Genomic DNA, 14,791 nt, shown 5'->3' on the forward strand with positions numbered 1-14,791 from the left:
AGTTATGGAAATTCTGGTCATATTTTGAAAAATCTAGCAGAGATTTTTGTAAATAAAAGTAAAAATTGTTAAAATTCATAATTTTGGGTGCTCTAAACATTTTTAATGGTGTTGAATCTATTTCCACCATCAAAAACATGATTCAAACATTGAATTATAAGATTTTTTGAATTTTTTAACTAAAATTCTGACCACTTTTAACTTTCCAAACAATTCCTCTACCTCACTAGAACACTCCAAAAAAATATTTATCTCTTCTTAAAAACCACCAAAACGATGCCGGCCAAAAAGTAAAAGATGCATGAAACTTGCTCTTGCTTTAATTGAGGACACTCAGAGTTCTCCAACAGGGGAGAATGACACCAGAGCCATGTGAAATACCACATGGTAAAGGTGTTCTTCCGCTATGCACACCTGACAGAACGCACACCTGACAGAACCTTTCTATTCCTTCTTTTTAATTTTCAATTGAAGGAAATTAAGATATTGACAGTGAGGTCGTATGAAATTCAAGGGGTGATATTTATCATCTCACTGTAGCTCTGTTTTGGGTTATCAGACGGAACCATTTGAATTGTTCTAGAGGATCGAATAGGGGTTTTATGTAGAAAAGGATGCCGGGAAAAATGTAGCAGTGGTTTTCCCCTCGTATGGAGCGGTAGCTTCTGTCTCTATCAGAAAGTCCTGTGTAAGATTAGATAAAGATGGGATCTTGAGATCTCTTCTTGATTTTGATGCTCTGGATGACATCAAAGGGCTTGTCCATGGTCGGCGGGTTTTGGACACGGATCGCCTAAGCGTAGTGTTTTATGGGTATTTGTTGTATATTACTCAATCTGCTGCTGGATTTCCAAGAGTTCTACAATTCTTTCAATGGGAGAAAATTTGATTCACATTTTGCCACTCTGCATATCATATTTTCATGGATTTGTGAACGGATGCTTTGCTTAAAACACATCTCATATTCAGATCGATTTTTTGCAGCTTTTTAAAAGAATTTATTGATTGAAATATAGTTTGAATTTTGGTTTCCTTTCATCGCATCTTCCTGACTGAACATATCACTTAAAATGGTCAGATTTCGATTTCTTTTACCGGCCCTTCCATGAATAATTAATAAGTAGTGCATTTTATTACAATCACTTCCTTATCTTTTTTAAAATGTCGTTTGGGCTTTTTTGGGTTAGGTTTTAAGAGAAATAAATATAACGTCTTAGTTTAATTAGTGGCAGGAATTGTTTGGAATGTTATGGAAATTTCGGTTATATTTAGAAAAATTCAGTAGGGATTTTTGTAATCTAAGTTATAGTTGTTAAACTTCAAAATTTTAGTTGTCCTAGATGTTCTAGATGTTTTTGATGGTGCTGAATCTATTTCCAGCCACTTCTGACCTTCCTGACCATTCCTCCATAATATGATAAACAAATAAATATAATAAACAAATAACTAATATTCAAACTATTTACACTATAATTTATCTGGAAAATTCTAATCGGGGAAAAACTAACTAACAATAAATTTATTAGAACCCATGACCGTCTCATCCTCTACCTCCCTCATTTGGAGCAGCACTTGATTCCCTAACAACGAGGGCTGGAGAAAGGAGGTTCGATGGCAGTTTTCCACTGCCCGCCACTGCCGGTTGCGGCTTCTTCGAAGCCACCGCTGCCGCTCTGTCTCTCGTAGCAATGATGGTGTCCAACAATGCCAACAAGTCTCCATTATCATCATTTCCAAGCAGGTCAATGGGGTTCTGCGTGGCCATCGCGCCTGCAAATTATACTTGACAGGCTTACAATCCTCTTGGAAAATCCTTAAAAAAAAAAAAAAAAAACTTTTACAGGCTATCAATCTGCCCCCCTTGAAGCTTCACCGACGATGGCTTTAGGCCAGAAATTACAATTACTTCAGGTGTCATTGAGGGATGTTGATCCCAAGCAAAATTCTGCTTGCCATGAGAGCCCGTCCGACTCTTTTTCATCAATTGCATCATTTTTTTTTTAATCATTTCCCCTAATTCAGGATTAGGGCAAGAGGACCAGATCTCGCCGGATCTCATTTCCAGAGAGCACGAGATTGATGAACATTGCACAATATTTTTAAGAGGATGCACACAAACCCCAATTATCGGGACAACTCAGAAAACAATTTCAATAACGGAATTTAACATTTATACCATTGTTTCTCCTTCAATTTCACAAGTTCTATTTTTCTCAAGAGTATTTATGCATAGGCTAAGACAACTATTTCCTGGTGCTCCCAGCCCTAATTTCTCCCATACCGTCAACGTTCTGAAATAACTTGCCAAGGCAGCCGTGTCCTCTGTGGGCACTTCAACCTTCCCATGAGCAGACAATTCAAGACAATTCCAAAATAACAGACTCTACGCTCCCCTCAACCATCTTCGTTGCAACATGAGCACAAACTTCTCATGATCCTCCACGTGAGCCTTTTCTCTTCTCGGGTACTAGGGTTACTTTTTACCGTGGCTCCAGGGACTTTGTCACAAATCCCTTTTCGCTTTGGGCTCCAGAAAACAATAATGAATGGGATCTCACCAATCCCATACACCCACGAAACCATTGCTCAACGGGCCCTACTGTTTTGTGCACCGAGTCATAGCTTCAACCAGCTTTATTAGTTTGCGTGAGGAAGTTCATTTATGGGGACAGTCTATCTATAGGAATAATTCCATGAGAAGTAATAGCCAATACTTTTATGATTTCATCTCATACTTTGATACTACTGGTTAGGGTTCAAGAGAAATAAATATAACAAACAAGCAATAAGCATTCAAACCATGTACATTATGATTTATTTGGAAATTTAAAATGAGGAAAAAATCACCCAACAATAGATCTATTATTGTTTTTGGCTAAAACACAGACAAGCCGGCCCACACCTTGAACTTTCACCGCTCAACTATGATTCACTACAGTGGGGAATCTTCTACCTTTTTAATGGCTTCAAATACATGTAATACCATGAGCTTATTACCATGGGTCACTAATCCTGGTGCCCAAAATATGGCAACTGTTAATTAATAACTATTGACACAACTTCAACTCCATTAAAAAATTAAGTTTATCTCGCATTCTTAAATCATCTTATTGCTTTATAACCTGAGAAATGGAAAGTACTTACACAACTCGTCGATTTTTTTTTAAGGTTACCTAAAATCTGTTCATGTTGACAAAACTAATTGTTACCCTATCAAACCGAGAATCGACAAAAATTTTCTCGACTTTAAAATGTTTCTTCTTACATCACTGGAAATGTCACTTATTCTCATGTTGTTCTGGGGATGTGTGATCATTAGGGGCATATAAGATCACAGGTTAGAGATGGTTATGTTGAACCAACAAATTGTTTGAACCTAAAATTTGTTTATTGTGAAACAACTAATTTGCTGTCATATCAAACCCATAATCTATAAAACTCTTAGGCTGGAGATAATAATGTGGAGCCAACACAATATTTGAGCTGGTTGTAACAGGTTGAAGTGATGGCCATAAATCAGTGGGTTTGAGGAATCAATTATGTCTATAGATATTGTTATTGTTATTCTCTAATAAATAGTATAATATGTGTATACAAATTTTGATTGTCGGTGATTGACTCTGTTCCATGTCTGGCAGGAAGAATGAATGACTTCTGAGTTTTACATGTAGAGTAGGTTTGACAGGTATAGAGGTCTTTCTTCTCGTATAAATACGACTTCAATAGGGAAGACCGGTGCAGTTTATTGAGACTCGAGAAAGCTTAATGAATCCAGAGATGCATTAAATACAATATGATGCGTTTAGGTGCCTTGTTTACTTATTTGCATGCTCCAACTACATTTCTATTGCAAGCATAGTTGGCAGGCGATTATGCTTCATGTGGTAAAGGCACAGTGTTTTCAAACTCGGACTGAGTTGACCACCAACTGTATTGACTTGATCAATGTATCGGTTCCGAGTCAAAGTCTGACTCCGCTGGTTTGGTACCAGGATTTGCCTTGGTCGATTCAGTACTAAACCAATCCTATTCGGTCAAGTAGATATTAGATTTTATTATGGTTGATTCAGCGAGCAAAATTTAAATTTTTAAGTGTAGTATAAACTAAAATCTGGCAATATAATTTTAAGTAAAATTGTGATTTTTGTTGTTTAAAATGCATTTTTGAATACATAAATGGATTTAGCACCCTTAAAAGCCCCTGGAACACTTGAATTCTATAGATTATCATTAAACAACTCAAACTCAAGTTTTAAAATTTTTTTGCCAGATTTTAGTTAAAATTAACAAACAAAAAAAGCCCTTAAAAAGGCTATTTTGTCTATAAGTTATACTATGTCATTTTTTGGTAAAAAAAAGAACAAAAACCTAACTCCTAAAAGCTATCAACATCTTGCCTTGGAAGACTCTTATTTTGCCTCACACAAATTGGCCTAAGATGCTAGCAATTATCGGTGATGTTAAATTCTTAAAGTAAAAGTTGACATTTTCTAGGAAGGAAATGCTAACTTTTACTTGCATTTTTATCATTATTATTAATTGTCTAAAGATGTTTGAGAGTAGTTCCAACCTCATCAAACTTTATATGGAGAAAGTAAATTTGCATATCCCATTCAAAATTCAGCACACTTAAACAATTTTTGGGACTTAAGGATGGGTGGGATTGCAACATTTTCTTTGGATTCTATCATGTATTAGGGTGTGGGATTGACACACAAGCCCCTTATGTACCTTGATGTTGATGGTATTTATTGTCGGATATGGGATTGACACTTAATCAATAGCACCAAACCCTTTATGTACCTTGATGTTGGTGGTATTTATTGTTGAACTCCCCTTTTATAACCTTAACAAAATGTACCTTTCATTCAATAAAAAAATCACTAATTAGACCTTTCAAGATTTTTATCATATCATAAAGCTTAAATCAGAAAGTTTCTTGATGCCCTAATCGAAGTATAAGGGCAAAGGCAAGAAATAGACAAAAGGTGATACTAATCATGAAAATCCCAATTAAACAATGGTAGAACATTGCTGGTCATTTCTATTTGTCATTTAAATATTTTTATTTCCCACTTTCCTTTGCCGTCTTCCCAGTCGATGAAGGAAGCAATTTATACATGCTTACACTTGATAGTGTGAGCTATATTGGAAACTTGAGAATGTGGTATATAGATGGGCATTAATCATATTTTTATGGGCATTAATCATATTTTTACCATAATCTTTTGCTCTTCATTATGGCAAATTTGATTTTGACCCTTCCCTTCGCAATGTCGTTTTTTCAATTGTCGTCGAAATTGTCTATGAACATTGGAGAGGGAAAGTCACAATATTGGCCCGGCATTGAGCAAAGCAAGGTATTTTGGAAATCCAAAAGCAGAGGCTTATAATAATTTCTTTTCAATCAAGGTCTTTAGCCTGTTTTCAATTTTATCCATTCCTTCATGTGTTTTTACAAGGATACAGGCTTCTTTTAGATTTTCCGGACAATGAAGGCAGGCAGGTTCGTTTCCTGATCCAGCTTACCAATTTTGAAGGTCTTTTGGCAAGACAAGAATATTTGTGTTTCCATTAAGTCGTCAAGCGTCTTGGATTTTGAACTTTTCCATCACCCCTTTCTACATGGATTTGTTCTTATAACATTATTTTGAGGGGCGTGGAGTCAAGTCATTATCTTTATCCAAATTTGCATAACTGTGGTTTTCTTGCCATGTGGAGGACATAGATGTGCTGTGAGAAAACTTACCAGGAAGACTGTCCATGCTATATTATGGCTGCCTTGAAATGCTTTTCTAGAGACGAAAACGGACTGCACATTTGACAACATCATAGAGGATAAGAATAAACTTGTATGGTTTTATAGTTCTCACATTTGATTGTGAAATTGTAGCATTTCAATGCAATGTTAAAATTGAATGGTGTATGACATCCCATTGTGGACATAGGTGGACCGTCGGGGCGGCCCTTCCGATTGTGACCTCCAAAATCTAAACTCCTGATAGCCTTGCCCCTTAACTGGATGGTGGTGATATGCTCTCATTTGCAACAATGCAAAGATACTCACATATAAGTAAACAAACATGGGCGAAATTACTTAAGTATGAGAACAGATTGTCAGAAATGCACAGATATCTGCTGTACAGTCTGTTGTAGTGGATATACATAGAAGTACAAAGCCGGTGTAGAATGATGGCATTTGACAAATTTGCCTAGGGTTGCAATTATAAAATACGCATCTTGGGTGAGTCGAAGGCTGAGTTTGAGCCGAGTCATAATTTTTTTCCTCGCCAAATCTGGGTTGATAACTTTGCCTTCAACGACATGGTTTGCTCTTGTGAAGGGTGGGAAGTAGAATTTAAATTAATGTACTCATTAAGCATTTACTTAACATAGCTTCAATGCCAATTCCACAGGCAGGTCCATCTGTGAACTGTTAAACTGGACCAATTTAATCGCATTGGGGTCTAGGGCTCACGGTTGTTTTCTGCTCAGTGCTCAGTAGTTGTCAGGAACTCCTTTTGCATCTTTTATTAATGATGATGCGTAGAAATTCGGTAGGGATTATGTTGGTCTGGTTCCTTTCGATATCGACCATTTTTGTTTGTCCAGTATCAACCTTCTCTGTTATTTTGTTTGAGGGTGAACAATCATGAAATAATTCTAGGGGACAAGTAGTAGAACTTAGTTCCAGGGCTGGGGGGATTATGCATTATTGGCCTCAGGGTATTACAGTTAAAGCAGATAATTGGGAGGCGAAGAAGATCTTGCACAAAGTTTGTCAATAATCCTAATTTGTGTATGATTAATATTACTTCTGGTTTTGATTTTCTTTTATTTTGCACTAGATGACGTCAAAGACTTGGCTATTTCTCTGCCTATAACTACTACAAACAGGATTCTCTATATTCTTTTTCGTGAATTTTGTATTTTGCATATTAGGTAGAATCTGGGCAATACTTTAAATGTAGAGCTATTGAATGTTTCTGTCATCCACGGAAACTGATTATTGTTTTCGGTAATCTCTTTTCCATAATCGGTGTGTAGTTGATCTCTTGATCTAATTCTTACGTGGTCTGTGTTGAATCTATTCTTTTAAGTCAGTGTTACAGATATTTCTCCGGATGTTTCTGGATTTTTGCATGTTTTCATAATGCCCATTTTTCTGAATTTTTTTTCAGTGGTTCAAGTTTATGCTTGCTGATAATTTCTGACACTTTTCCTGATATTTCTGATAAGTTTCTTTCTGAACCCTCTACGATACGTTCCCTGAAATCATATTTACGACATTGCTTTAATTAATGTCTTAGCCATAAGTATGAAGCGTTGTAGGTAGCAAGAGTTACTTAGATTTCTTAAATAATGGTATTTTCATAGGTGACATTAGCCAGCTCCTTGTTGGGTAAAATCATTTTTATTTCCTTCTTAGAGGGATGTCACTTAAACGGTGGAATGATAGGTGAAATGACAATAACAATCATCAAATATCGAAGTGGTAGTATAGATGAGGTTCTAATTTTATTCCTGACCCGGTATGGGAACCCTCAAATAGTAATGTTGCATTTCTGTCCGAGAGAATCCTATCAAAGCATTTTAACTATGTTGCACTTGTTTCGGGGGCGGGGACGAGTCTCTGGAACGGCTAGAATAGACTCTTAAATTTTTAGGAAATGGAAATATATATATATATATATAAAATTTACTCTTAAATTTTTAGGAAATGGAAATAAATATATCTATATATATATAATTTAATATTAATATTTGTAGTTGTTTCAAACTAGTATTATGCACAATTTTTATATACTAATCAAAATTTCAAATAAATTGAAAAAGGGTTGAGTGATATTTCATTCTTGGCCATAAGACATGAGCTTTAGCTTTATGAAACTTAAGAGTAACAACTTTAAATTTGTGATAAGGTCCATGAACAATATATCGAGGAGAACTGTCCTTATATTAGTTTTTTTTCCTTATATTTCTTGTTAAATGATGACTAAGTTAAACATAAAAGGCATTCCCTTTTTAGTAGGTGTTGTAAACTTTTATGGCTGTGTTGAACACCACTAAAAAATAATTTGGTTGTCTAATGATATTAAATTCATATCTCATATTAAGAAGGGGATTGAATAGGAATTTAAACATTTAGTATTCAATTCAATTGACAACTATATGATTGTTTTCACAATGATTGCGGTTGGGATGATGGAAACACTGAACTTGAATGAGTCCTAGAAACCCATATACAATATGTAAAAGTCGAGGTGATCTTAAGAAAGAACAAGAAAAATAACCACAAAGATCATCATTTTAAAACATTGTATTTTCTGTTTTCTTGATATGGAGAGTGCTTTTTGTAATTTTACTATTGAAAATTCAATATCTAAATAACTAGAAATCCAGAATGAAACTTATCATACAAAACTCATGTTTTGCCCTGCAACTTGTACAAAAAAATTAGATTCAATGCATTCCAAAAAATTGAGTGGGAAAAATGATCACATTATTCAATCATCAATGTCCATGATGGTCAAAAATGAAGCTTTGTTCTTGGATTATACCTAAAACCTTCCCAAAACATCCCTAAATCTGCCAAAAAAAAACCCTTGAAATCTGCCAAATATATCCCTGAAATCTATATGGAACATTCCTGAAATTTCAAATATATCCCTGAAATCTATATGGAACATTCCTGAAATCTGTCCGGTATGTTTTAGGGAGGGCTAACAAGTCCCGAAATCCCCACTGGAATCCCCAACAATTTGGAGAAGTTTCTTAAAGATCTAAAAGTCCCCGAAACGCAGAGACACAAGGTACGTGAGTATTTTTGGGGGCGACAGATCCCCATGCAACAGTAGCGTTTTAATGATCAAAACAGTGATAGAAACTATTGAGCCTATATCCCAATGAGTAAGAAACGGCTTAGGGGAGAAATGAAGGGTAAAAAGCCTCAAATTAGTTGCAAAACCAAACGAGTCTCCTCAATGTAGTGTTGAAACTTGAAAGAGAAAATAGAGGAATCCTAATTAGTACACATGGAATACATGTCTTTCTGCAGCAACTCAATAAAGGTCAGAAGTCATTCATCATTTCAGAGCATGTCAAATTACCATGGAAAAGGTTCCATAACTGACAATATGAAATACACTAAATACACAGGGTAATGCTATCTTTGACCGCACTAGAGGAGGCGACACATCTTTTTCTGTTGGTTCCTTTGGCATTATCCTAGGTTAGAGACAGCCCGAGGAGGCGACACATCTTTTTCTGTTGGTGCCTTTGGCATTATCCTAGGTTGGAGACAGCCCGCGGTTGCCTTCATTCAAGGGTGGAGGCTCCCTGCACTTGCCCTGTTCGGAAGTGGAAATAGTTTTCTTCCATTTAGCGGCAGCCCTTTCAATGGAACTCTATTTCATGCGTGAGACTCAAGTAATCTTGAAGTATCGTCGTCATCCGTGCTCTAGATAGTTAAACCAGAGGAAATTGAGCAGGAATTTAAACCCTCACATTTATGATAACTAAATGTGATAACTAACAAACAGTGAATACATAGAGGTAGAGTTGTTTCACAACTATAAAAATTTGTTTCCTCTTATTTGAAATACAAAGTAAGGATGACAATGTGAAAATGTGCATAGCGACAATCACACCCATTGTAAAGAAAAATGACAGAGACAAGGTATCCACAAGAATGCTAATTGCCCAGGTCTAGTGACGATAGCAATTGAAAGAAATCAAATCCTGACATCTGTATTAGTTAAAACATTTTCCGAATATATCTCAATGCCAACAAAAACCTAACTAGCATGAGTCCTATCACGCATTCTAGTATGAAGAAATCGTGTACTATGATTGGGGTTAAATAACTGCATTTTAGGTTGACTGTTATTGATAAATGGTTTTCTATTTATTGTTAACTCTCTGGCAAAAGCTTACATGCTGAAGCATGCATAGCCCATAAATTTGGCTTTTCTGGTTATCAAAGTGTGATTCCTGAATTTGTGGAGAGAGTAGAGTTTTGCACAAACAAGCACTAAAATTGGTGTTTCTAGATATTCAAAATCAAGGCCCCATGCAGGTTGGTGTCATCAAGGAGACCATATTTACCATTGGCCTTGTGCCATAATATTTTTTTGAATAGTAGCTTTCCAAGTTTGTGAAAAAATTATCTGCATGAACTTGGCTAATAACATTCTCCGTTTCAAATTGCAAGATTAGCACTGGAATTCAATACTTAATATCATTTGCAGCTATGCAGTTTCTGCGTGACTGCGCTTGTGATAATCATGCTTTGAACTTTTGAAGTTGAAGTCTGCTAACCAAAGATATAAGACAGAAACTATATTTTTGAGTATTTACTTGGGTAAAATGAGGTTCATTCCTTTTTTAAGGATGAATGCGGTATTTCATAAGTTTTGGCTTTTTTGCTACTTGGAACACTGAGACTTAAAAAATGGCTTTTGAATGTGAGTACTGATTTGATTTTATGGGTATATTGGATAAAGGGCGGTTCACATGGAGCTTATGGGAAATGTGGTAATGCTGAGCTACAAGGACAGATAGTTAGGATCAACTGTGAAGCCATTCCAGATTCTTTCTTGGCTGCCCGTAGTGTTCTTGCAGCACTTGCAATGGGAAATCTACATGATCTGGTAATTATCGTTAATCAAGCTAGTTTGTTTGAAGTTTGCGGAAAGACGTTTGTTAGTCTACCTATTGATACTTGATCGCTATCCTTCATTGCCTTGTGTGATGAATCCCTTTGCCAGAAATGGTTTAAAGTAGATTCATGGAGCCTTAGAGTAAAAACGATGAAGCTGGTGTCCCATCTTTCTCTTTGGTGAATAAATCCACCAGACATGTTCTGAAGCAAGGGGATGAAGAATGGGACCACTTAAAACCTTCTTTTTGCCTCTTCGTTTTTGTCTTGTTGTTTAGCAGAGCTTCTTCTGTGGATATGTGAAAATGTTCATTTCCCATTTCTGCATTCACTGCAGTGCTATCAACATCGCCCAAGGTTTTAGGCTATGAGGGTCTTAGGCGTAAGGGTAGCATTAAAGCTCTCTGATGTGTTATAACTTATCACAGGGGTGGCCCTCTAATCCTGAATTATTGTAGAATCGTATTGAATAGATATACTTAACAGATTATAATCATGGCAAGGCAGATGAGTCTATTCTATGGACCTTCCATGTTGATATTGCAAACGGCTATCAGTGATTGAAGGCTGAGGTCTATGACCAACATCCATTTGAATATGGATGTGGAAGCTGCAGATGGCTATGTTGGAGGATTCCATGATGGCAGTGTGCTTATTCTCTTTGAGTGAAAGAGACAGGGAAACTAGAAATAGAAGCTCTTGCCTGTCCATTGTAACTAGATATAAAATGAATTCAAGCAATCTACAAGTATATTATTAAAATGGGTCAGAATTTTAGTATGAGTACCATTGGAGGGCTGGACGGTTGTGTTTTGTATAAACAAGGTTGCTCTTTTTGTAGCTACTAACATAAATCCATCCTAAATCCCATCTTGACGTGGGATATATAAAGCACCAGGGGTATAGCATGAATCCATCTTTAATCCCTTTTTGACCTGGGATCTATAAAGCGCCAGGGGAATTACAAAAGCTTTAGGTGCAAACTTCTGGGGGAGCAGTATGGATTTACCATAGCTATTTTCTTTCCATTTTGGTTTACTTGTATAATACATGTGATACATCTCTTTTAATTTGTGTTGCGCACGGTACATCACAATATTCAGAATCAAATTCTGAATATATGGTACAGCACCAGAATCAAATTCTGAATATATGGTACAGCACTGTTTAAAAACAAAATTTGAATGTATGAATTTTAATACTGCATTTCAAAATGGGTGCTGGTTAGGATTCAGGAACAGCATAATGTGCTCAGAATAGTAAATAGAAAATAAAATTAGAACCTTTTCTAAAATCGCTTTGATACTTGCACATGAGTTTCTTAGTTGAAACTGTGATTGCTTACAAAATTATGAATTGTACCATCCAAAAAACCAACATAGGATTGAAAGCAAAACTCAGGAACTGAGTTTACATGCAAGTATTGTTAGAATAAGACTTGTATTTGCCTTATTGCTTTTAATTTCTCTATTTCCTTGTTATGTGACATTGCTGTGACCTTTATCACTTGCATCGTAGTTAAAGGGTCTATGGAATTTTTTAAGACAAATATGCTCTGTTTCAACTTTTGGTCCAAATAATATATACATGATGTACATCTTTTCGATTTGAATATTAATGTATCTCAATACCAATCTGTTTGGAAGGCCAATTTGAGTGCATTTGTAGATTTAATCCACTATTAAACCTTCAATATATATTTTCAAACACAAATGTCAAGACCTTCCATTTCCAACAAGATTACTGAGATGACGGTTTGGACACTATTCACACTTCAGGATGATCACATATGTATCACTTCATTTTGCATACAGATAACTATAAGTAGGGCTTGTCCAGCTGGACTTGGTGCCCATGATTAGGGAATTGACCTGCAACTCAATATGGAGAAAAGTTAACAGAGTATACCGGCGTTTTATCAGGGTTGAAGAGACCAAAGTGACGCTCTGTCTCAGCCCCTGGCTTCTGGTTCTCGTTGAAAATGGCGAAGATATAGGTCTCGATGCTCTTTCCAGGCCTCTTGGGTGTCCCTGCATTCGACAATACATGTTTGATGAGATTGTTGTTATAAGCCTGAGCATTGTCGACTGTGGCCACGTTCAAGCCAGCAGAAGGCCATCCGCTTTCAGTAATGATTAGCGGGAAGTCGTGATATCCCAAGTTTTCCATGGCCGAGATAATAGTATCAACGATGGCATCGAACAGATTAATATAGCTGTGATCTCCGTCTTGCATCACCGGAGACGTGGACTTAAACAGAGCATACTCCAGAGAGATGTTTCTCCAGTTTTCATTGACATAACTGAAAAATGGATAGACGTTGGCCATGAAAGGAGCCTCGTTATCTGACAGGAATTTGAGCACAGAGCTCATGGTGTCCTTCACGTCGTCTAAGAAGACTCCCTTAGAAGGCGGGATTAAGGCATTTCCTATAACAGATTCTGAGGCGTGGGTGGTGGAGACCTTGATCTTGTTCTGCAGATTGTCGTTCTGCAGAGCAGTTTGAATGTTTTTCATGGCAGGAAGAAGATACGACACGTTCTCCTTGACCTTCAAAACCTCGTTGCCCACTGCAATGTATTTTATATTGGTGGCGGGATAGAAGGGGACAATATTGGTTTTAACCCAACTGTCTGCTGCATCTTGGCGGGAAGATATTTCTTGCAGTCTGTTGGTTTCGATTCCCACGATTACATCGATCCCGGAGTTAGCAAAAGCCGGCAGTACTTCTGGACTTCCTTGGAAAATCCTATATTTCCCAATGTTGTTCTGTTTCATTAAGGCTACCACCTGGTCTGCAGGTGGCAGATTGTCTCCCACCATGCCATTGTTGACTCCTATTTTATCACCGCCTGCGCAACGATTTGAATTATAATCAGTTTAATACAGCAACCTTGTTGGTGATAAGCTATGAATAAAAATTGGTTTGCATTCAAAAAGAAGAAAAAAAATGTTGGGTAATGCTAAGTTACCCGCGATAATTGAATAACAGTAGATGGCAACACATCCGAGCAGCAAGATCTTCATCTGGTCTTTGGAGGCTGCCATTTTTCTCACTGGAAATGACGGACTTGAAAATCCATCTGCGCGCACACTTCCAATTTATAAAAGTTCCATCATCTGCACTGGCATTGAAAACACAAGCACTGGACCAAGTAGCGACCCGTGCGTTATGTTATGGGTTGCATCGTCTGAGAATTGATTGATGAATTGATCATGGCACTTATCTGTGAACTGATTGGATGAATTGATCATGGCATTCCTCTGTGCTAGTCCATCTTCTATATAAACGAATATCTGAAAAAACGTGTGGCACGGGCAGGCTTATTCCTAGTCAATGCGGTGACTTTTAAAAGTTCTAGAGAGTGCTTTTTTAGTACTATCAAGCCGTCATTATTGAAAGCTTTCGCGTATTTGAGATGATCTTTCCACTTTTGAGCTGGAATTAATTTTCACTAGTAGCGGTTAGATAAATTTGATTTTATGGTAGAGTTGAGGTTATGTCAATAGTTGTGGTTTTGGGTACTTAGTATTAGTGACTCAGGGTATTGAGATTTTGGGCACCTAGTATTAGTGATTCAAGGTATTGAGTTTATGGTATTAGATGTAGTTGAAGCGTTTAAGTAGTCATAGTTGAGCGGTGGAAGCTCAGTTGTTGGCCGGCTTGGCTGTGTTTTAGTCAAGGACAATAATAGATTTATTGTTGGTTGGTTTTTTCCCAATTGGGGGTTTCCAGATAATCATGGTGTACATGGTTTGAATGTGTATTTCTTGATTGTTATATTTATTTTTCTTGAACCTTAACAGGGCCAAAAATTAGATTAACATTTCTCGTGGGTCCATGTTTAAAATGATCAATTAAACGTAAATTAGTTGGTTTAAGTGAGATTTAGTTCTTGCTACATTTTGTGAATTTATGTGTAAAATTCACTTTTTATCCAATTATGTTTATAATCACTTATGAAATGTAAATTAATTGTTTTAATGGGCTCCGAGTCAACAAGTTTTTAATGGAATGGAGTAGGGATTTTGGGGGCTTCATCTATGCGGAATGACATTGCATTGCATTGTGACATTTCCCACCGCGGAAGGTTTAGATAATGAACCAAAGGATTAATTTAATTTTTTTAA

General features: G+C 36.6%; 1 protein-coding gene across 1 annotated transcript; it reads right to left on the reverse strand.

Moving 5' to 3' along the window:
• Positions 1 to 12,336: 12,336 nt before the first annotated feature.
• Positions 12,337 to 13,908, reverse strand: LOC149184295 (glucan endo-1,3-beta-glucosidase-like). Its single transcript, XM_089418885.1, has 2 exons — positions 13,633 to 13,908; positions 12,337 to 13,512 (listed from the first exon to the last, which is right to left on the reverse strand). Exons 1-2 carry the CDS (start codon positions 13,706 to 13,708, stop codon positions 12,539 to 12,541), a joined length of 1,050 nt encoding a protein of 349 aa, XP_089275011.1. The 5' UTR covers positions 13,709 to 13,908; the 3' UTR covers positions 12,337 to 12,538.
• Positions 13,909 to 14,791: the final 883 nt, after the last annotated feature.

This window comes from Pinus tabuliformis, chromosome 3_2, assembly GCF_031772625.1.
Source record: "Pinus tabuliformis cultivar Carrire ecotype Pingquan chromosome 3_2, CPIR1, whole genome shotgun sequence".
NCBI classification, from domain to species: Eukaryota; Viridiplantae; Streptophyta; class Pinopsida; order Pinales; family Pinaceae; genus Pinus; species Pinus tabuliformis.

Bases quoted from the DNA above. Each gene is read 5' to 3' on its own strand.
- LOC149184295 (XM_089418885.1), bottom strand. From the start codon at position 13,708: ATGGCAGCCTCCAAAGACCAGATGAAGATCTTGCTGCTCGGATGTGTT. The intron at 13,513-13,632 runs GTAACTTAGCAT...ATCGTTGCGCAG, and splicing joins CTGTTATTCAATTATCGCGG to GCGGTGATAAAATAGGAGTC.